Below are 24,733 nucleotides of genomic sequence, written 5' to 3' on the forward strand. Positions count from 1 at the left end.
AATTAGTTCTTCCTTAAATGTTTGGTAGAATTCCCCCGGGAAGCCATCTGGCCCTGGGCTTTTGTTTGTTTGGAGATTTTTGATGACTGTTTCAATCTCCTTATTGGTTATGGATCTGTTCAGGCTTTCTATTTCTTCCTGGTTCAGTTGTGGTAGTTTATATGTCTCTAGGAATGCATCCATTTCTTCCAGATTGTCAAATTTCTTGGCGTAGAGTTGCTCATAGTATGTTCTTATAATTGTCTGTATTTCTTTGGTGTTAGTTGTGATCTCTCCTCTTTCATTCATGATTTTATTTATTTGGGTCCTTTCTCTTTTCTTTTTGATAAGTCTGGCCAGGGGTTTATCAATCTTATTAATTCTTTCAAAGAACCAGCTCCTAGTTTCGTTGATTTGTTCTATTGTTTTTTTGGTTTCTATTTCATTGATTTCTGCTCTGCTCTTTATGATTTCTCTTCTCCTGCTGGGTTTAGGGTTTCTTTCTTGTTCTTCCTCCAGCTCCTTTAGGTGTAGGGTTAGGTTGTATACTTGAGACCTTTCTTGTTTCTTGAGAAAGGCTTGTACCGCTATAGATTTTCCTCTCAGGACTGCCTTTGTTGTGTCCCACAGGTTTTGAACCGTTGTGTTTTCATTATCATTTATTTCCATGAATTTTTTCAATTCTTCTTTAATTTCCTGGTTGACCCATTCATTCTTTAGAAAGATGCTGTTTAGTCTCCATGTATTTGGGTTCTTTCCAAATTTCCTCTTGTGATTGAGTTCTAGCTTCAGAGCATTGTGGTCTGAAAATATGCAGGGAATGATCCCAATCTTTTGATACCGGTTGAGACCTGATTTAGGACCGAGGATGTGATCTATTCTGGAGAATGTTCCATGGGCACTAGAGAAGAATGTGTATTCTGTTGCTTTGGGATGAAATGTTCTGAATATATCTGTGATGTCCATCTGGTCCAGTGTGTCATTTAAGGCCTTTATTTCCTCGTTGATCTTTTGCTTGGATGATCTGTCCATTTCAGTGAGGGGAGGGTTAAAGTCCCCTACTATTATTGTATTATTGTCGATGTGTTTCTTTGATTTTGTTATTAATTGGTTTATATAGTTGGCTGCTCCCACGTTAGGGGCATAGATATTTAAAATTGTTAGATCTTCTTGTTGGACAGACCCTTTGAGTATGATATAGTGTCCTTCCTCATCTCTTATTATAGTCTTTGGCTTAAAATCTAATTGATCTGATATAAGGATTGACAATCCTGCTTTCTTCTGATGTCCATTAGCATGGTAAATTCTTTTCCACCCCCTCACTTTAAATCTGGAGGTGTCTTTGGGTTTAAAATGAGTTTCTTGTAGGCAACATATAGATGGGTTTTGGTTTTTTATCCATTCTGATACCCTGTGTCTTTTGATTGGGGCATTTAGCCCATTCACATTCAGGGTAACTATTGAGAGAGAGATATGAATTTAGTGCCATTGTGTTGCCTGTAAGGTGACTGTGATTCTATATTGTCTCTGTTCCTTTCTGATCTACTACTTTTAGTCTCTCTCTTTGCTTAGAGGACCCCTTTCAATATTTCCTGTAGAGCTGGTTTGGTGTTTGCAAATTCTTTCAATTTTTGTTTGTCCTGGAAGCTTTTAATCTCTCCTTCTATTTTCAATGATAGCCTAGCTGGATATAGTATTCTTGGCTGCATGTTTTTCTCGTTTAGTGCTCTGAATATATCACGCGAGCTCTCTCTGGCCTGCCAGGTCTCTGTGGATAAGTCTGCTGCCAATCTAATATTTTTACCATTGTATGTTACAGACTTCTTTTCCCAGGCTGCTTTCAGGAAAAATGGGTGTATTCAGGAATAGCAGAGATTTGTAATCATTCCAGGGACCAAAAGAGAGGACCACTCTTTTATGGAGGAAAGGAGGGAGTTAGGAGGGGCTATTAGAAACTGAAAGTCTAGTTATCAAATTATCTCTCTGATATGAGGCATTTGAGAGGAAGGATGGGGTTTGTGGCAGGTAGGGAAAGGAAAAATGAAACAAGATGGGATCTGGAGGGAGACAAACCATAAGAGACTCTTAATCTCACAAAACAAACTGAGGGTTGCTGGGGGGGTGGGGGGATAGGGAGAGGGAGGTTGGGTTATGGACACTGAGAAGGGTATGTGTTACGGTGAGTGCTGTGAAGTGTGTAAGCCTGATGATACACAGACCTGTACCCCTGGAGCAAATAATACATTATATGTTAATAAAAATAATTTTTAAAAAGAGAAGAAAAAAGAAAAGAAACTGAAAGTCCAATGGAGTAAACTAGAGCTGAAATAGAGTGGCTTTTCATTGGCTGAATGTGACTGTCTCTCAGGGGCTGCGCTGTGGCCCAGCCAACTTCCTTCCTCCTACTGAGATAAAAAAGCTAGTTTCTTTCATATAAAAACTTCTGATATAATTAAACGAAATGTATCCTAAGCTGACAGAAGGATTTCCTTCATGATGGGACAATTAGGAAGAGAGAGAGAGACAGAGTGTGTGTGTGTGTGTGTGTGTGTGTGTGTGTGTGTGTGTGTGTGTGATTTTTAGAATTTTGCCTTTTTTTCCCCTCACTGTGGGTATCCTTGGTCTATAACCGTAGCAGTTGTAATCAGAAATGATGTATGGCCATAAGAATGATTGTATTACCCAATATGAAGTAAACTTTGCACTTTTCAAAAAAAGAAAAGAAGAAGAAGAAGGAAGAAAGGAAGGAAGGAAGGAAGGAAGGAAGGAAGGAAGGAAGGAAGGAAGGAGTTAGTTTCCAGAGCAAGGTCCCTCTCTTCCCATTGGCGCTGCAATTGATGGGAGGTAGGGGGATGAGAGCTCCCCCTACTGGCCTCCCGACTCCATTCTAAATGAGGTTTCTTTTTCTTAATTTTCGCAAAGGAGATGCTTCTCAACTTGGAGATGGAGTAAGCTATACACGGAGTCACTGTAAGGGAATCATATCTATGCAGTACAATTGCTATCTAGAGTACAATATTTACACAGAGTTAATTAGAATGTTTGCAAAGGTTTGAAGATCCACAACCCAAGGTAGGTTTGAAGTTTCTTGGCAACAAGGAGTCTCATAAGGTTCATCAAAGCTTTGGTCTACTGATCAGATATTTAAAAGAACACAAGAATTTTGTGGCTGTTGTCATTGTTGTTATAGCTACAGAAACGCTGCAACTGACAAAACTCAGATGGCTTTTCACAGCAGAACTGAGGGAAATGTTTGTCCAGACATCAACAGGATTTGTATTTTCAATTTGTCTTTAAAAAGATCTACCATTGCCAACCGTACCCTGTTGTCATTCCACTAATGTAAACTACGATAACCTAAGCTTGAAACATTCCATGTTTTTGCAAAAATATTTAAACGTAAGCGCCTAGATCATTTCATATAAATTCTACCTTAAAAGTTTTCTAGAATTAAAAAAAAAAAAAACCTAGGAATTATTTAACTAAGAGATGGGACTGTTAATTCTGTTTTCCAGACATGGGACAGTTGAGATTGGTTTCAAAGAATCATCAAGCCTTTGGAATTTAGTTTGAAAAAAAAAGCTCAACCATATGTAAGTGGACAATTGGAGTCTTCTGGAACTTTGGAGAATAACTACATAATTAGAAATATTTTAGCTCCGCTTCATTCTTATATACCCATAATATTGCCCTTCTGGTTATGGAAACTGCAGGATTCAGGCAGGAATTCTAGGTCAGAATAAGGCTAAGGGTGAAGTCATACTTAGAATATGGGACAGAGACCTATTCTATTTTGTTTGCTCCATTATCCCCAGAGCCTAGAAAATACCTGCTACATAAGTACTCAAGAAATAGTTGCTGGATGAAAATGAGTAAGTGAATGGTCACTTTAACCTGATCTAAAACATCTGTCTCCAGAATGGAGAGAAGAACTCATGGTAAATCATTCGGAACCTTAAATGAGGACTTAGCCTGAGGGTAGCTCAATTAGACTATAATATTAGAATCTGTGTGACCTGAAAATTTCCTTTATGGTTCAGGAAGCACTTCTTCTAGAACCAGCCCTTAGTGTGGAAACTTCTCAGTTCAAGATTTGCCAAAGCATTTTCTATGCTGACATTCAAGTTTTCTCAAATTATTAAGTCACAAGCCCGACAAACTGATATCAACCACAACAGGCTTCCTGTGGACTTAATTTTTGTCTTAGCACAGATAAAATTGAGACAATAAAAATTCGTCTTTTATGTGGTTTATATGAGATGATCCATCTTCGTACTAAATTTGGTCTCTATTGATCCCAACCACAGGTGACGTCTTTGATTCTACACTGAGAGTAGAGAATGGAGATAAAGCATTCCTAAAAATTCAGTCCTGAAGGAAAATGAATGTAATCCATTTGGTTTTGCTTATTCTGGAAGCAGGTATCCTAGTGACTCAATTAGGAACCCTATCCTGTGCTTCTCCTCAGAAAGCTTTCATGGAAAGTTTCAGCACCACGTGAGTTTTTGTAGAAACAGAATTGTGAGGAGATGACTAGTGGAGAATATCTTTGGACTTGGTTTCAGGCTCCTTCTTCCCATTTACTGTACGGCTCCCGCTGCATGATGGAGCCAGGCGGTTGGACGTCTGCATGTCTGCCTCCTAACCTGCCCCCTTGACCACTGGGCACCAGCCCATCTGGGTATTAGCAAACCAGGCAATCTCCAGTGTGCTCTTAGGGAAATGTTTAACTTGCCACCTGCTGGGAAGCCAGAAGCTGTGATTTTAGTTGTGGAGGTTCTGGTTATCCCATTCTTTTATCTGTTCATGCACATGATATATTTTAATTGCCAACTATGTGCCAGTGCTATGCTAACATTAAGTATTTGTGATGTAGAAGCCCGCTCCCCCTGGGACAAGCAAATCCTCGTAAACCCCAGGGTGGGTTCTGTTCATGACCATGAACTAGATTTAGCTTAGATTGTTCAGAATACTCTGTATGCGGTCTATTTCCATATTCATTATTCCATGGGATACCCATATTTTAGAAAGTTTTTTAAATGAGTTTGAGTAATTAATTAGGCAGTTCAAGGTCACAGAATGAAGGAACAGGCCTCCTCCTCCACATACAGAGTTCGCTCTACCAAACCCCATTATGCATTGCCGTTACTACCCTGGAACCAGCTCTCCTAAAACCAGTGCTTTCTCTTCTATAATACCTGCCAGACCTGAAGAAAAATGTGAGGCAAATAAACATATTTTATAAGGACCAAGAAATTCCAAAATTCTCTAAAGAAAGAGATTAAATTTTTAAAATAGGAATAAAGTGCAAAGAGTAGGTAGTAATTTGAGAAATATGGTTAATGAATAAAAAATAGGTTAAACGTAAAGCTAATTTTTAAAATTTTGACAACATAAAGAGATCCCTTAGAACAAAACCTAATCTCTGATGGACTAAAAGGGTCAAAAGCTAAAGATGTAAAACTAAGTTCTTCCATGTCTTAAGAGAAATGTTGATCCCAGGTTGAAAACCCTAATGAGTTTCTTGGGCAAAGATCTCCTGAGTTTGAAGCTCAGATTAGAAGCCTATACACTGCACCCATATTTCTTTTCAGACTACAGTACAGGACCTTGGCTTAGCATGCAATTCTCTTCAAAACCTGGTGTTGACTTCCTTTTCCAACCTGGACCAACCCTCCAGACTGATTTCTGTGTGTCTCCTGGGCCCTCATAAAGGCCCATGCAGATCTGGGTTACCATACTATGTTGTAGTGATTTATTCCTTACCCACAGTGCCCCTTAGATGACTGTCTTGGAGGACAGAGACCGGATCTTCACAGGTAACATGCCCTGAGTACACAGCCATGTGCCGGTATCTGACTCTTCTTGCTCTACTCACCTAATTTTCAAAACAAGTCTCTCACCTAGGTGATGTCCCCATTTTGCAGATAAGAAAACAGATGAAAGGGATTAAATAAATGCTCAAGGCTAGTCCCTAGTAACCCAAATCTAGAATTCAAATCCAGAAAGCCTAGCTCCAAAGCCTTATCACACGATGAAACAAGCTTTTCTCTATTACTTGTATTTTTATTTGCAAACCCTAATTTGGTCTCACGCGTGGAGCAGATGCCCAATAAGTGTGGAAATGATGATTGAATGAAAGCCCAAAGCAGTTCCTCGTCACCCCCCCCACCCCACCTCCTTCCATCTCAACCTTCACAGCAGAAGATTTAGTGTCCAGACTGAAATTAAATTAGATTGCTTTCCTTAACTACACACTGACAAACTTGTAAAAGGAGACAGCTCAGAAATATATTATGTGGCAAGAGGATTTCAGTCCAGAACTAAAGTTCTCCACATGTAACCCACTAAGTGGGATTTGAGAGTTGGCTGTCTTTGGTAACCATACTTAGATGGAAATATCTCAAGATCTTCATGAAATATTCATGGCTTTATGTTTCTGAAGCCCTGGTTGCAATTCATAAACACTAACAATAATATCTTTAAAAGAGCAAAAAAGGAGGGGGGAGGGCTTCTGGAATTAAGTGATTTGATTTGGCAAAGATCTGTCAGTAAATCTCTGGCTAAGGCTAAAATAGAGACTATAAATCTGACTATGTAGTCTCGGGAGGGAAGAGCTAGTTTCCGCCCCCTGGCTCACCATCTTGATGCTTCTCTGCATTATTTCTTCTTTCAGTTCCCTTTTTTCTTCTCCTTTCCCTTATCTCATTTGTACCCTCCACCAACCATAGGAAGTATGAAGTAGAGAAAAAGAGGACAACCCCTGTGGAATGCATAAAGAAGAAAATCCCTTAATTTCTCAGAGAACATTCCCCTTTTTCAGTTCCGCTCTCCCTGTCTTTTCCTGAAACCAGTTAGTATTTTATAAAGGTGTTACTGAAAACTTGCTCTGTAGGTAAATCAAGTGTTCTCTTAAATGGTCCCAGAGGCAAATTTTCTCTTAGCACAGCAGTCTGTCAGAACCATACTGGGATTCTAACATTCTATATTTTTCTCATCCATTTTACTGCAGAAACGATAAGACCAACCAGACATGAAGTCAACCTTCCAAATGGCATTTTTCCAGCAGTAATCAAGTAATGCCTTCCTTTCTTAAAACCTTCTCATTGTGTAAGAGACTGCCAGAATTTAACCAAGTAAGGTCAAAATGAAAAAGAAAATATAATTGTATCATTCACACAGAAAAAGTGCATGAATCTTTCTAAGTCTTCTTCACAGTATTAGAAATCTGATTATCATAACAGAATGAACCTGAAGGACATAATTCTTTTTTAGTCAACAAATGAACTTAAGATCATAATATCGAGCAGATAATAAAGTACACATCAACTGGTTTTCAGATCCACCAAAAAGTATCGGTGTGATTTAGATAGCCTTAAAATGTTAACATAAAATCAATACTTGACATATTAATATATTTAAATTTTTTGCTGAAAGTGCATTAAAGATTTAGTGGAAGAAAATAAAATTATTCTAAGGTTCCAAATTAAGTGGAGTTAATGCCATGAACAACATATCATTTTCACTGTTTCCTAAACTAAAAGTTCTAAAGCACAGTAGGGAGAAAAAAATGTGCAATTTTTCACCGGTATACAAATAATTTACCTCTCCTATGATTGAAAAAAATGAACTATGATTAGTTGTCAGTTTTGCAAGGTCGTATTGAAAATGTTTTACTTTTGTATTAATAACAATCAACATGCCTATAATTTTTAAAAATTCATTTCACAGAAGTTTACTCATACCTCTTTGTTATAAGAGTGAATAAGCAAAGAAAGCAAGCAACACTATATAAAGGGTATGTCAGTGCGTTTGTAATATAATTGGGCATGTGGGAAGATATTCAGGGCATATCATAAAAATACATATAAAAAGGAGAGCTAAAATATTAAAATCTATCCATCAAAAAGGGAACATTCATGAAGGCTACGTGCCATTAACTCTACTTTGGTGAGCACTCGAAGTTACTTTGGTAATTAGAGTTTGGGGAGGAGTGAGCTACGTGTAACTGTGCATTTCTTGAAACTGTGGGGCCCTGTGTTGTCATCCACAATTGGTGTCTTCATGCAGGTCTGAGCATAGGGACTTAGGATCACATGAGCATACTCCGCTATTTTTTATTACACAAACTAAATATGAGATGAGAATTTTAGCTTATTTTCAAGGTTCTTTTCTTCTCTTCCCCCCAGTCCTCAACTGGAGCTCTTCAGCTGTGATCTGGGCCCCCATCTGCTGGTGAGCCTGAGAACTTGTGGACTTCATTTTTCCTGGTGCTCGGTTTCTGCTGTTACTTGATGTTGGCACCCACTCCCATTTGCACAACGTTGCACATCTTGCGCGCTTTCGGATACCTTTAATGTGCAGCCACAAAATCAAATCTCGAATTTCATCTTTGGTTTTCTCTAAATTAAGTACCATAAGTTTCTCTAACACACAGGAGAAAGATAATTAACTTGAGGCAATCTTATTTATGCTGAGTCTTTTCTTGAAGATTTTCAAATAATTCTACAAGGATTTAAAGAGTCTAGGAAGCATTTTAATTTGAAGAAAACTATCTCTCAAATAACTAAATACCCCTTGCTTTTTATTATTTTTGCTTCTGAGTTTTCATTTCAAAAGAAGAAAAGAACTCCTGCGAGACCAACTATATGATCTCAAAGGTGCCTACCAGCTCTCCAATTCTGCGGTTTTATGAAAATAGGTTGATGAAGATAATGCCCAAGAAAGATTTTATTGTGAAATCACATCTGTCTGACTCAAGTCCAAAAACCTAAGGTTTGAACTAAGGCTATTTTAAAGCCAAATAAGTACATTTCTGCATTATTCATAAGCCGATTAGCAGGATAAATGAAGAAATATTTCTCCTAAGATTTTGATGATATGTTTTCTTAAAATAGCCTTGCCTTTCTTTGTTGAATTTTTCTTTTGTTTTCTCTTTTATTCTTTATGATTATCTTCTTTGGGTGTGGTTCAAATGCCTTCCCCCTGAAATATTAACCCTCCAGCTTTGTATCACCTCCCTGACATTACTGTAACGTGCTCTTAAATGGATTTCATAATTCATCCGCAATGAGCCATAGTGTTTCATTTTGAACAATTAGACCAGACATTCAAGGAAAAAGACATCCAAGGAAAATGAATAGATATTTTACTTGGGATTACTTGAAATTTTTTTTCCTGTCTCTCTAATCCTGTTAAAAGTTATATTTCTAAGAAAAGTCAATCTTGGAGAAACAATCAGTCTTGGAGAAACAGGTAAGAAAATTTCACCATGAAATTTTCATTCAAACAAAGTAAATTGTTCTGGAATAGGAGATATATTCATTCAAAGATGTTTCTACTACATTCCAGACTTTATTTCCCTTAAGGCAAGGATATTTAGCTTAACTAAATTAAATATCCATATAAATATCAATATTATAGAATCCATACAAATTTAGTGAGCAAGCCAGCAGTTATTCTTTAAGATTTATTTTAGTTGCAAAATGTTTCCAGACTACGTTCTCACTCTTGCTACAATAACCTCTAGAAGCCATCCTAACAGCACTCAAACAAGATCTAGTCTCTGATTTTTAGAACCGCCTCTGAGTCCCACAGTCACTGTTCGATGCTTCCTGTCATTTCCTGCGTGCACACTGCCCTATGGAGAAAGGCTGTCCAGGCCCTAAGTGTCCTCACCCATCTTGTGTTTGTGCCTCAGCTCCCTACAATCTCAGTTTTGATCCCACTTCTCTGGTGAACTTGCACTTTCAGAGGACTGCTGTGTTTCTAAGAGCTCAAGGAAACTCACCTCCCAGGTCTTTGACTCTCGTTAAGGTTCAGTACAATTGGCACTCCTTAATTCTTGGCTTCCTGTAATAACACACTCTTGATTTCCCACCCATTTCTCTGGCTTTTTCTCTACCCACATTTAAAGGCCCATCTCCTCAGAACGAATCCTCTTTGTTTCTCCTTCTCTGCTCTTTCTCTGAGGGGGTTTTCCTTTCCTGACATGGTTTCCTTATACCAAAGTCTTCCTAAGTTTACATTTGGCTTCGTACTTCACTTCTGGGCTCCGGGTCCAAATACTGAACTCTAATTAACATCTCAAGTTGGATGATTCTTCTCTTTATTTTTTTTTAAGATTTTATTTGTTTGAGGGAGAGAATGTTAGAGAGCAATGAGAGGGGAGAAGATCAGAAGGAGAAGCAGACTCCCTGCTGGGTGGGAGCCCCATGGGGGACTCGATTCTGGGACTCCAGATTGCTGAAGGCAATCACTCAACCAGCTGCACCACACAGGCTCCCTCAAGTTGGATGTTTCACGACAGCTGATCAGCTAACCAACTCTTCTGATTGTTGTTCTCCTGACCTGCTTCCTTTCCACTGTTTCACATCGAGCTGCTCCTAGAGGACATATAGGGTCATCCTTGATACGTAATTATTCCTTGCCCACATGCCCAGTTATCAAGAGCTCCTTGTTTTACCTCCAAACATCTCACGTGTTTTCAGTTTTCTAGATCCCCTTCCATCCACTCCTCTGGCCCACTATCATCTCCCTCCCAGACAAATGGACCTCCTAACTGTCTCCTCATAGCCATTCTCCATTCGCTAGTGAAAACAGTATTTTAAAAATCCCAAATAGGTCATGCTACCAATTTAAATATGTCAATGTCTGCCCATTAGGATTAAAAATAAGATTACTAACCTGTGACTACACAGCCCCCATTACTGGTAAAGAACTTGCCTGGCCGGTCTTGTGAACCATTCCCCCTCACTCCACGCATTCCAGGCCAACTAGATTTCTTTTAGTTCTTCAGTTGTCCCACACTCTTTGTCTTTGTTGTGCCCATTTCCTTCCTGGAGTCAATAAACACCTTCTTTTCCTTCAGACCACAGTAAGACATCATGTCTCTATTTCTCCCCAACTCTCCAGACCTAGTTATGGGGACATTTATTCATTGTCACAGCACCATACATTTCTCCTTCATGATCTCAGCACAACCACAGTCAAGTAGTTATTTATGTATTTTTTGTTTGTTTGTTTAATTTCCATGTGTGGCAGGATACTATTTTAAGATATTAATTGATATTTTTTCCCAGGTATTTTTATTATGCTTTGGTCCTGCCATATCAGGCAACTAGACCATGAGACATCTATTATCAAAAAAAAAAAAATTACGGTGGAAAACAAAAGTCAAATTCTTGTCTTTTAAAATTCAAGGCTTTTCAAATGCAGTCATCAGCCTTCTGGTCCACCCCACCCAACCCTACAACTCTAAAAGACTAAAGATATCAAGGACAAGGGAAGAATGGGGCCAAAAGGATGCACATGAGGTTTGTAAGGCCCCATTCTGATATGTGAGGAGGGAAAATAGGAGGAACTTCCAGATGGCTTGGGGAATCTGAGAGCAGAATTCCCAAGTAGAGCATGCAAGGGAGGAAAGCACTGGCGTATTCCCAACACACGTCCTGGTGAAGGAGAGAACAGCTCCTGCTATTAGTGAGGGGATCTGGACAGATGGGTCAAAAGTTTCTGTTGGACCCAGGGAGAGCAGAAAAATAGAGGAGAAAGAGCTGAGACCAAGAGGTCCCTTCAGATGGGAGAAAAGATATCTCAGGGGTTGGGCACATGGACAGCTGATGACCTGATATCAGCCCTAAACAATTAAAACTCTTCCCAAATCTAACCATATCATGAACACCCAGTACTTAGGCGAAAATCCTAGCAGTATCTGAGAAGTTATTTTCCAATACCTGGTGGAAGGGAAGTTTTAAGTAGACAACGTGCCATTCAGAAATTGTTCCAATCTCTAGAGAGAGAAATTGGAAATAACATCTGCTTGCATAATGTTCTCTCCCTCTCCTGTAGTAGAATTTCTGAGGTCAGCCATCCAAGGCAAGTATGACAGCTGCCCTCTTGTCAAGAACCCAGACTCTACTGATAAGTGATTTCCATCTATAATGCTTCTTTACAATCTAAGACAGTTATTGGATTTTAGGCTTAAAATAGTACAAGAGAGGAAAAGAAAGAAAAAGCCCATCCGGTTCTCTGTCCACCTCTTATGGAGGCTTCCTAGAAGTCCCTCGAGCAATTTTCTCTTACATCTCTTACATCTCCTTAGCTACAGAAAAGGCTGAGAAATGTGATCTTTTAGCTGGGTTCCAAGAAAAGAGGTGCTTCTATTTTAAGAAGCAAGGAGAGAACGGACATAGGATAGTAGCTTACCACAGGCTAGCAGCTTACAGACCTTAAGTTCATTCTTCGGGAGAATATGGGAAAATAAAATTGTGCACATAGATTTGTGAGTCACATACTCCAATCCATCTCCCCGGATAGATTGTAACCTGAGAGAAAGCAGGGTCCATTTCCCCCTTGTTCACAACTTTATTCAGTTATGTAGCCCAATGTGTGTTACTCAGTAGCAATCTACATTTGTTTAATGAATAAATAAAAGAATGAAGGGAAAGGAATGGGTAAATAAGTATAAGTGGCCTTCCAACACTCAGCTTCATGTAAAACTTTAGGTTCTAATGTAGTGTGATAGCGTTTAGTGTTGTTCCCTGAGTATTTCTGGTGCCCTCACTCTTGGTACATGGTAAGATTATACACCCAGTGCTCCTTGTGTCTCGGTAAAGCCATGTGATTATGGTCAATAAGTTAGTTGTGAGTAGAAGCAACATATGTATCTTCTGGGCCCAAGGATTCAGTTGTCAACATGAGACCCATTAGAGCTCTCATTCCCACTGCTACAGCAATGGACAATGTCAGAGCTGGGGTCTCTCCATCAGCTTGGGTCTCTGATAAAGGTGACATGAAGCAGGTGACCAGCAGTGAATGTGTAGCAAGGTCTCTTTCCTGGATTCACCAACTTATTTCACCCATCACATAAATGTAAGCCCTTTTAATGTAGTCAACCAAGGAAACATTTTAAATGCTATAAAATACATCAAATTTATGTCATGGGTCCACAACCAACTTGACCTCTGAAACAATGAAGTCAATTTTTAAAAGTTAAGTTAAAAGTAATTAGTTTGATATAACTGGCATAATGAAAACATCCAGCATAAATAAAGATAGAACACTTAGAGTAAAATGTATTTTCAAGAAAAGCCTTTGCCTTAGTATTTTGAAGAACCCAGAAGTAGAAATTTTTCAAATATTGGTTGCATTTAAGCCAAGATAAGGAATAGCGCTGTAACAAGTGGACCAATTAAAAGAAGTCTTTTCTTTTTCTTTTAAGTAGGCTCCACACCCAATGTGGGGCTTGAACTCACGACCCTGAAATACAGTCACATGCCCTACTAACTGAGCCAGCCAGGTGCCCCGGAAAGAAGTCTCTTTTATCTTTTTTTGATACATATATTAATCACGTGTAAATACATTTGCATGTAATCATACAATGTATTATTAAAGCATATAACATAAAAATACTCATTTTTTAGAGACAAATTTTTAGAGACTATGGTACCTTTAAAGTATAGAATCTGGCTAATTGGCTTTCTTTCCCACTTTCTGAATCTATAATTAAATGCAGATTCTGAAAAATGATTAAAAGCTCTAATATCCTTTACCCTGAAATTGTGTGGACCGTAAACATTAAAGCAATTTGGTTAATATCAAGCAACCTTATCTTTCACATAAAGTACAATCAAACCTCTATTCTAAAATCCCAGAGAATTATTACAAGACAATGTTTAGCTTCTTCCAAACCAAGCAATTTTAGTTGCTTTTAGCATTTTCCCCTAACATATGATTTCAGGGTTATTATGTTCTATGACTTGAATCCCCTGCACAGAAATATACATAACTAGATACTTAACACAGGTATGAGATTTGTTACCCTTTTCTGGAAGAGCTGATTATATTCCAAGAGGATGAAAAAGATGTTACATTGAAGTCTGTTACTTCAGATGACTAATGGATAAACTACTCAGGCAAGAAGAGTAAATGGAAATAATTGGGTGTTTCTGTCCTTATAACTGAATCTTGTAACTTCGATGTAGATAGTGTCATCCGGGTGCAGATCGAAGCTTAACTTGTAACAGGCTCTGAAATTCAGGGTTTGCATGCTATTTTTATTCTCCAGTTTATGTCCAAATGAAATAAATAATTTAAGAGATTTACCATCACTTCCTTCATAAAAAAAAAAAAAGGAAAAATCTGAAGGAGTTTAATGGTGTAGTGTAGGCAGTAAAAAGATGACACTATGAAAATTAAAATATTACTGGAGCCATGGATTTAAAAGATTTATAAGTTTTCCCTCACCACCAAACTACCCAGCCTTTTCTCTTTTTTTTAATGTTACAACATTAAATTTTTCGATCATATTGGAGACTATAGACCAAAACTTCTCCATAACAATGCCAAAGAAATACCAGAGAACTGAACATTTCCAGATGAGCCCACAGGCAATTCCAGTACCCAGGCATTCAACCCTCATTTACCATTTTTTTTTTTTTTTGAGAGTAGGTGTTTTCAATGGGAGAAAACGGTAACACAAGGTGAATAATTACCCATGTTATCACCATTCTGGTTTGCAGAATGTATCATTGCAGGGTCCTTAAAAATCACCACAGACACTCTATCAGACAGGCTTTTTGGTCCAGAAACCGTATGCTCAACTAGACTATGAAAAACCTTATTGCAGATAGGGCATGTGCTTGGCAAAGGCAAGGATCACCAGCAGGGTGCTGCTTCCTCAAGAAAGCTCCAGCTGGGGGACATGATGGCATCCTTCCAAGGGCAATGGTTCCCTTTGGGCCATCAGAGAGAGAATCAAGAGCTTTGGCCCCTTACAATTGAGTTGATCCATGCAGTCACCATGTAGACATATATTATGAGAGGATGGAAACGGGCTTAGCCTGATATTTCCCCATGCCTGGTCTTTGTTGTCCTTTGAGACACCCTGCCCACCATGGCCCAGTTAGCAGATTGCCGGTCACTTCCATTTTACTTAGTTTTCAATGATACAATATTCAGGTTCCACAGCTATTAGGAATCCACTCTATGCCTCTTTTGACCTTAGGTAATATATACCTATGTCCTTCCTAACCTTCTTAAAAGAGGCTTAATGGAATTTTGAATTTTTCCCATTGCAAAAATTCTTAGGTTTTTGTCAAAAGAGATTTAAAATACCACATGGAATGATGTACTCACATCCTTCACCACCACCTCCAAATAACTGAATTACATAAATAAAACATTACCTAGAAAAGAGCTTTGCTACAATTTATGGGAGGTAAATTTAACAAGAACTGGCTCATTGTAGGAAAATTCAACTTATCTTTTCCCGATCCTTTTATTCTATACAGGGAAAGAAATTTATGTCATCTTAAAAAAAATCTATTACTGCTTCTCATAACTGAATCCATTATTTTTCTCTATGATCCATCAGGCAAAAACAAGAATAATAGATTGCTTTGACAAAACCTTGAACATAAACGTCTCCAAGAACCAAACGTAGTAAGTTAAACTGGTTTCAGGTGTTATTAAAACAAGAAAGGATAGCCTTCTCTATACATTTCAAAATCAGATCTTACTAAGCAAGTTATTATTATCAGCTTCTACAAAAAAGATTATACAGTAGTTGAATTTTCACAATTAGACTCTGACTTTACACAAATAAAGTTGTCCTATACATAGGCAACTGATTTAAACAATTTGTGTGGACTTTATCTTGTAAGTCTTTCCCGTTTATAAAAAAAAAGTCAAGGCGCTCTATGATCAATAGCTCCACATGACCCATTTCAGTTTCAGAGAAGTCTGAATGTATGTACACACACCAACCTACATCTGGGATTTTCTCCTTAATGGATACCTATCCAGCATCTAATTTTATTCTGATAAGCCAACCTTCCAACTGTCTCCGGGAAGAATCGCCACATTTCCGGCTTCAGTGGCAGAACTTATTCTAAGCCAATTGGCACATAACATTACAATAAGTCTATTATGTGTCAGCATATGCCCCAACTTGCCTACAGAGAAAAAAGAATGATGTTCTTTAAAGATTTATTTATTTATTTACTTGAGGGAGAGAGAGCAGGGGGAGAAGAGCAGACAGAGAGGGAGAGAGCATCTTAGGCCGACTCTGCGCTGAGCACGGAGCCCGAGTTGGGGCTTGATCTCATGGCCCTGAGATCACGACATGAGCGGAAACCAAGAGTCGGAGGCTTAACTGACTGCACCACCCAGGTGCCCCCAAAAAGAATCCTTTATGCCAGCTGAAAATGCAGAGAGAGAGGTTTCCCATTTTCTGCTACCAGGGAGCCCCAGCTGCTACTGAGCCATCTGTGACTTTGAGAATGAGGACAATGCTGGTGACAGAGAAGACAAATGGAAAGAACGCAGGTCCCCATGACTACCAGTGAAGTGGTGATGGTGTGGAACCAGCCTTCCAGGTAGAGCTCAGACACTTTCTTCTTAGCCCTTCCTCTACTTTGGATTTCGGTTTCCAAAACTGTTCGGATATGTTCCTCTTTTCCTTTAAAGATGAGAGAATGTACTCAGAATCTTATGCTTCCTTGTGGTTTGTTTCATTCATATTGCTTTACAGCAGAGATCTCTGAATATATACTTGATTCTGAAACTGCCTCTGAGAACCCTCCCTAATCACCTAATGGGGCACAAAATTTTATCTACCCATTGCTTAAGAAGACAGTAACATTCTTACAAAGGTTAATGCACATATAAGATGAGTAAAAACCCCTTTTATCGTGCCAGACAGAAAAATACAGCTTCATAACCCAAGTCAGACATTATTCCTAGCCTCTAGATCTAAACTGACCTTGACCTGTACCATAATCAATTTAAAACTCTGGCCTATAAGCCAAAGGTCCATCTTCTTAAAATTATTCAGAAATCCAAGCCATAGCAATCCTACTGCTCTCCTCTCATTTTCCTAAACGATTTTATAGTTATTTCTCAGATTTTTCAGGCTATTAGATGTTTCTCACATATTTCCAGAGATAATAACTCATCCGCTTTGCAATCTGATTCTTAACATTAGGAGATTAAAACTAATGTAGATGATTCTCAGATGACACATACTGAGGTACAGAAAAATCCCATCATTTCCTTCTACAAAATGAGAGAAATTCTAATTCTTTTTCTCAACAGCTGCTTCATTTTTTTATGCATAGGAAAAAAATATGTGCAATTACTCCAAGTACAATCAAGTCATTTCACATGGCTTTACCATCATTGTAGTTACAGGATATTTTAAAAGAGAAAAAAAAAATCTCAAAGCACAGGTCCTGCTGTGCAGCAAAGCAATCAGATTCCTTCATAATAACAGCCTGATGGGATTCAGCAATCCGAGGAATAATGAATAACTACTTTAATCAGTAAACAGGAAAATGCTACAACAGTCACTGAGTAAAAATTGACTATCATCTGTTGATCCTCTTGATCAGTATTTCAAACAATAAATAGAAATGTATTTTTTTAAAAAAGAAAACTGTGTTTATGTGTTTGATTTTTTGCCAGACAGTGATAAAATATCATCTTAGACTGTCCTGCAGTATTGCCCAGTCAATGAAGTGCACATATAATCTTCATAATACATGGCCAAGTTGACCCTCTCACTTGAATATGTCAAGGTAAGCTCTTCTGGCAGTCGATTAATAAGGTTATTTCTGGACTGATTATTGAACTCTTTTGTTACTTCATTATTGAATGTTCTTCTTCAGTGTTCATCTTACAAAGTTGTTTGTATCCGAAAATGAAAAGTCTGTTTCAAAATAGTCTTCAAGTTTCCAATGCAGTTTCTCAAATGTTGGCCGTTCCTTGGGGTCTGCGTTCCAACACTCCCACATGATGTTGTAGAACTGTGATGGACAGTTAGGTGGTTGAGGGAGTCTATAGTTTTGACCCAATATCTGGATTACCTGAGCACCTGTCATGCCTAAATAGCATAGAACAGAACAAACAAAAAATAAGTTAAAGATCAGGGTCTTAAATTCATCGATAATTATATTCAAGATTACAAAGCAAACTGATTTCCTTGGTGAAGATGTGAGGTCTACCATCCCCTTCCCTGGCTGCAGATATTAAACTAAATCTTGCAGCAAGTAATGGCTATAAGACCACAATTCAAGAGCAAAGGAGAAAGAGGCAATAAACTACCTCATTAATGCAAATCATCATCATCAAATTTTATCTATTATGCTCCCACAGGCACATGGTGTGGTCAGCCCCATAACTCTGCCCTCTAAGTCTGGGCAAAGCAGTTAAAGTCACACCTAAGTAAGTGACCTGCAGAAAAGCCCACTTCAGAATTAATTACTCACCACTATAAGGCATTTTGCCATAAGTAATGATTTCATAAAGAAGGATTCCAAATGACCACACATCAGACTTAATGCTGAATTTATTAGCATGAATGGCTTCAGGCGCAGTCCACTTCACTGGCAGCTTTATTTCATGTTTGGGTTCATAGATGTCTTCATTACCTACCTGTTAATGCATTGAGGAATCAAGCCAAGTTCAAGTGAGATATATATATATAGATATATATAGATTTTTTTTTGCTACCCTCGTTCATCTCTAACCTGCTTCACATTAAAATTTAGAGGGAAAGCATTCAAAATGATCTAGTTCAATAGATAATTATAGTAGCAAATTCCAAATCTGGCTTATAAGACTGAGAAATCTAGGAGAAAACATTAATAAAATATTATTTAAGAGCCTACTATGTGCTAAACATAGCACTGACAGGAGCACGCTGCTACACATGGTAGAACTCACATGTGATGGTCTTTGGCATCTGGTCTTCAGCAAATTAAAAAAAGAAAAAATGAAGGCAAAGTCTGCTTCCAGACTTACTGCTGTTATTGGAGAGCCACTGACTTTAATAATTACCATGTTTCACTTTCTAACATTGAAAAGTAGAATCCAAATGATTTAAATTAATATATCAAGTCACTGGGGTTCTAATTAACTTATTTAAAAAAGAGATAATGAATTCATGAAGATCAAAAGAGAATCACTTATACGTTGTGTTTCGTGTTCCACACCCCTATTTGTAGGGCATGATGTAGAAAGTAAAAATTAAATTCAGAGAAAAACACCTAATACTATGTCACTTATGTCAGTGTCTTTTGGCCTGATGTCATGACACGGGGTGAGGGCCAGGAATTAAAAAGTCAGTGATTGCAAAGAATTCTGGCAACGTGAATATTAATTTGGCAGAAAGTGAGCAAAGGTGGATGGAGTGACTATACAAAATGTACTGCTTTTTGTAAGGAAAATCGAGGCAAACCAAGAGAGGCTACTGCACTGAAAGGCAGATCATTAATCCAACCACAAACTTAATCAAGTACTTTCCCATCTGGTTAGGCATCATTTTCTCTGTTTCTCCTTGGTGAAGAAAGAAAAACAGGAGGTGGTTTATCTGAAAGGCCTTGGGTTACCGAAGTGTTCTACGGACCACCGAACTTGGAGAAATATTATTTTTTGGATAAACTTGGATAAACATTATTTTGAGGAACAACAGTAAATCTATCAGTCTGCTGATATGTTAGACTTTTGACCCGTGACAAAACCTAATTAAAACAAAACATGATTCACCTTAAAAACTCTTGCAAGTCCAAAATCTGCAACTTTGTAGATATTATGTTCACCAACCAGGACATTTCTGGCAGCCAGATCTCTATGAATGTAGTTCTGGGACTCCAGATAAGCCATCCCAGAGGCAACCTGTGCGGCCATGTCCACCTGCTGAGTCAGATGGATTTTTGTTCCAGCATCATCTGAGCAGTAAGAGAAAGTAAAACGTTGACTTTGGAAATCAAGTGAATTATTGAAGTGAATTTTGAGAATTTTGATGAATGAGCTGTCGGTGGGATTAAGTGTCATAGCACTGATCTGTTGAGCAAAGAAACATAATCAATACAGACCATTCATTTACTTTAAAGGGTTAATGAGGCAACACTTTTCAGAGTCCAAACACAGCTGTGGCCCTCACTCCCTTGAAGGAACATTCCACAGAGAAGGAAACAACAGCAACACATAATTCGAAAACAACTCCAAAGATCTGAAGAGTCCAGGTATTACCATATTTCCACTGCACGCATCCCTGACTCATCTCTTTGTGGAAATTGTTTACTTGGTTGCCTCTAGATTTCCTTCAAACATTTCATAGTTTGTTCTAGTCTTTAGGGCTATAAGATGATACCAATTTGCATAGTGGAGCTGATGAAAAGTTCTCATTCTTCCATCATATTGGTATTTTTTTTCTATCATATTGTTCTTAAAAACTAGCTCACTAACAAAAATGAAAGGTCTAGCAGTAGTTATAAAATGAGTATGTCACATTTGTACTCCATTAAGCTTGATACACATTTTTTTTTTACTTCCCTTTTTAATCCTGTTATTCTTAGAAATAGTTCACACATCTCTCCAGGCATGGACATGACTTTAATAGACATAGTTTTGGGTGCCTGGGTGGCTCAATCATTAAGCGGCTGCCTTGGGCTCACATCATGATCCCAGGGTCCTGGGATTGAAGTCCACATCGGGCTCCCTGCTCGGCGGTAACCCTGCTTCTCCCTCTCCCACTCCCCCTGTTGTGTTCCCTCTCTCTGTGTGTCTCTGTCAAATAAATAAATAAAATCTAAAAAAAAAAACAAAAACCCTTTAATAGACATAGTTTTTACCACCACTACTCATCCTATATAACTAAGTATAGGAAAGTTAGGCAGTAGACTCAGTTTGATCATTAGTAGAGAGGTTAGTGTTATTCTGGGCTGACTCTGTGAGGCGGGGTCAGCCATCCCTGGATACTTGTTAGCTGCCATACTGTTAGTAGATGTCTTCAGATTTCTGGAGAATTAAAAAGGTCTATAAATCCAAACTACCAGCACCCCTGACTCAATAAGCCAAATATTACCAAAAGTATATTGAATTCACAGTCAAGAGTCTTAGATACAACTTGACTTGAAAGAACCAAGATGCCCTTCAATGGACGAATGGGTAAGGAAGATGTGGTCCATATATACAATGGAGTATTATGCCTCCATCAGAAAGGTTGAATACCCAACTTTTGTATCAATATGGATGGGACTGGAGGAGATTATGCTGAGTGAAATAAGTCAAGCAGAGAGAGTCAATTATCGTATGGTTTCACTTTCTTGTGGAGCATAAGGAATAACACGGAGGACACTGGGAGATGGAGAGAAGTGAGATGGGGAAATCGGAGGGGGAGATGAACCATGAGAGACTGTGGACTCTGAGAAACAAACTGAGGGTTTTGGAGGGGAGGGGGGTTGGGTGAGCCAGGTGGTGGGTATTATGGAGGGCACGTATTGCATGGAGCACTGGGTGTGGTGCATAAACAATGAATTCTGGAACACTGAAAATAAAATAAAATAAAATTTAAAAAAAGAAAAGAAAAGAAAGACAACTATTGCTCAGGGGTTAGAAAACTGACTTGAAGCTAGAGTGCCAGGATCTGGATCAGAGCTTTGTCTCACATTTCTTCCTGACCTCAGGCAAGCTGCTTAACACCCCTGTGCCTCCGTTTCTTCATCTATACAGTGGTCATTGTAATTTCCTTATGGTATCAGTTGTTAAAATGAGTTAATTCATATAAAGCACTTAAAGCAGAGCCTGGCACCTAGAAAGAACTGAGTAAATCTGTTTTTATTTATCTGACTACCTGTTTTTACTATCATTGCTGCTGCCTAAACAGAACTAAACAGTTTAAGAATTGTTAAGGTAGAGATGCATATGGATTGCCTAAATGGAAATGCCTAAATGAAGACAAACATATGGGTCTGGAGCACACATGCAGGGGAAGATATCAACTTAACAGTCATAGTTTGTGGGTAAGAGTTAAACATTAAAAGTGAATAAGACTGTTAGGAAGTGACAGAATCATGACAAACACCAACATTTAGGGTGGACAGAGGAAGATAAACCTATGAGAAGACTGAGAAGAATCAGCCAGAAGAATGAAACAAAAACCAGAAGACAGCATCCTAACAAAGGTTTTGAGAAAGTCACCACCATTGTCAAATTCCACAGGTCCAGCAAGATAAGGTCTAAAAGGTATTTATTAAATATTACTAGGGAGTCATTGGTGACCTCAGTGGCAGGAAGAGCATTTTCATGGCAGATGTGGGATAGAGGGCAGAACGGGAGCTGAGGATATGGAGACAGCAAGAGGAGATGTCAATTTCCAAACCCTGGTTAAGAAGGGAAGGCAACAGGGAGTTGGCAGAGGAGAGTGTAAGTCAAGGGAAAGCAACTAGCAGGAAATTCACGATTGTGAGGGGCTGTCAATGATATGGTACTCAGGGAGTTTCTGGATCGCTAGCCACATTCGCATTGTTGGTTTGTACAGTGGCTGTCCCATTGTTCACTGGCTCACTCTGAATTAACGATAAATTATACTAAATGACGTATGTTATTTATGTGTGCCGTCTTTTCGATTAAAAAATGAAATAAATAAGGGTGCGTGGGTGGCTCTGTAGGTTAAGCATCTGCCTTTGGCTCAGGTCATGATCCCAGGGTCCTGGGATCGAGTCCCGCATTGAGCTTCCTGCTCAGTGCTTCTCCTCTGCCTGCGGATCCCCTGGCTTGTGCTCTCTGTCAAATAAATAAAAATCTTAAAAATAAATGAAATAAATAGAGTTGAGTCCATTTTTTAAAATGGTATAGATCTAAGCACTGTGTGTGTGTGTGTGTGCGCGCACGCGCATGTGTGTACATACATGTATATTTGTTTTTTTAACACAAGCAGCACATTTAAGTACAATGTGTGGTGAAACTAAGTACTCATGGACCTATCTGTCCTTTTCTTCCTGGGCAAACACTATGTTCCCCATCTTCCCTAGAAGTTAAATTGGGCCATGTCACTAATTCTGTGCCCTGCAACATGTGTAAGAGAGGACTTTTGTCACTTTAGGCCTGATCCTTAAAATCTCTGTTTTTGTAGCTAGAAGAAATAAATTTTGAAATGGCAGAACCACATGATGAAAGGAGTCTAAATCCCTATGTCACTATTTAAAGAGAGTCATGTAGAAGGGCAAGTCTGATGCATATCAAAAATGCATATATTTGTTATGTCACTAAGATATTTGAATTGTATATTATAGCAGCTAACATCAATTATTCAGTTTAAAATGAAATGTAAGCAAAAAGACAAAACATAACTTTTTTTTAAAAGACTTTATTTATTGGGGCACGTGGGTGGCTCAGTCGGTTAAGTGTCTGCCTTCTCCTTGGGTCATGATCTCAGGGTCCTGGGATCAAGTCCCAAGTCGGGCTCCCTGCTCAGTCAGGAGTCTGTGTCTCCCTCTCCCTCTGTCCTTCTTCTCTGCTTGTGCTCTCTCTCTCAAGTACGTAAAAAGATTTTATTTATTTACTTATTTACTTATTTATTGAAAGAGAGAGAGTGCACAGGGGGAGAGGTAGAGGGAGAGAGAAAATCTCAAGCAGACTCCACCCAAACACGGAGCCCATTACAGGCTCGATCTCATACCTGAGATCATGACCTGAGCCAAAATCCAGAGTCAGATGTTTCACTGACTGAGCCACCCAGGCACCCCAAAGACAAAGCATAACTTAGTGTGCAGCATAATGAGAAAGCATTGCTACTGTGTTAGCCAAAATAGCTATGTCTTTCGATACCAGATTAACTCAATATGGAAAGAAACATTAAAAAGTCAAGATACACTGGTGACCAGTCCTACACCAAGTGACAGTTTCTAAAATGGTTTCTCATATTCTCTATCTCCTGGTATTTGAGCTTTTATGAAATCCCCTTCCATTAAATATGGTTTGGAACACCAATTCACTTTTAAACAAATACAATACGGCAAAAGGGATGGGGTATCTCTTCCAAGATAAGTGATCAAAGACAGTGTCTTCATCTTGCAGGAACTCTCCTCTCTTGCTCTCTCACTTGCTCACTCTGATGAAGCCAACTGCCATGTTGTAAGTTGCCCTGTGGAGAGGGCCATGTACCAAGGATCATAGGGCAGCTTTGGGCCAAAACCCAGCAAGGAACAGGCTTCCTCGGTCCAACAGCCCCGGAGAAACCAATTCCTGCCAACAATCACATGGGTGAGCTTGGGAATAGATCAGCCTTCCCTAGAGCCTTCGGATAACTGAAGCACCTGCCAACACCTCACTGCAGCCTTGGGAGAAACCGGACGTAGAAGACCCAGCTCAGGGGCGCCTGGGTGGCTCAGTGGGTTAAAGCCTCTGCCTTCAGCTCGGGTCATGATCCCAGGGTCCTGGGATTGAGCCCCACATTGGGCTCTTTGCTCAGCAGGGAGCCTATTTCCTTCTCTCTCTGCCTGCCTCTCTGCCTACTTGTGATCTTTGTCTGTCAAATAAATAAATCAAATCTTTAAAAAAAAAAAAAAAAAAGAAGAAGAAGAAGACGACGACCCCAGCTCAGCTGTACCTGGATTCCTGACCACAGAAACTAAGGTAATAAGTGCTGCTATTTTAAGCCACTACGTTTTGGGTAACTTGTAGCACAGCAATAAATCGTGAATACAGGTTCACAATAAGAAAATAATGCCAGTGCTATGCATATGGTTAAAAGCATAAGGTATGGAACCAGACTTCTGGGTTTAAATTCTGGCTCAACCACCTCAGGTAAGTTATTCACCTCTCCATCCCTCAGTTTCTTCCACCATAAGGAGGAAATGATGATAATCATAATAATACTCATTTCATCAGGTTTTTAGAAGAATGAACTAAGTTAATAAATTGTACACCACTTAGAAAAATGCCTGGCAGGGGCGCCTGCATGGTTAAA

The 24,733-nt window shown here is 38.9% G+C and overlaps 1 protein-coding gene across 2 annotated transcripts in view; it reads right to left on the minus strand.

Annotated features, from left to right (window-relative positions):
* Positions 1 to 16,308: 16,308 nt before the first annotated feature.
* The window catches only part of FRK (fyn related Src family tyrosine kinase), a 101,295-nt gene continuing 92,870 nt past the window's right edge, over positions 16,309 to 24,733 (minus strand). For both annotated transcript variants that reach the window (XM_032846423.1, XM_032846422.1), the window contains exons 6-8: positions 19,528 to 19,709; positions 18,249 to 18,414; positions 16,309 to 17,863 (exon numbers count right to left, since the gene is read on the minus strand). In XM_032846423.1, coding sequence (XP_032702314.1) covers positions 17,652 to 17,863; positions 18,249 to 18,414; positions 19,528 to 19,709 — 560 coding nt within the window. In that variant the 3' untranslated portion in view covers positions 16,309 to 17,651. The remainder of the gene's footprint in view (positions 17,864 to 18,248; positions 18,415 to 19,527; positions 19,710 to 24,733) is intronic.

This window comes from Lontra canadensis, unplaced genomic scaffold, assembly GCF_010015895.1.
Source record: "Lontra canadensis isolate GAN:19392208 unplaced genomic scaffold, GSC_riverotter_1.0 scaffold175, whole genome shotgun sequence".
NCBI lineage: Eukaryota > Metazoa > Chordata > Mammalia > Carnivora > Mustelidae > Lontra > Lontra canadensis.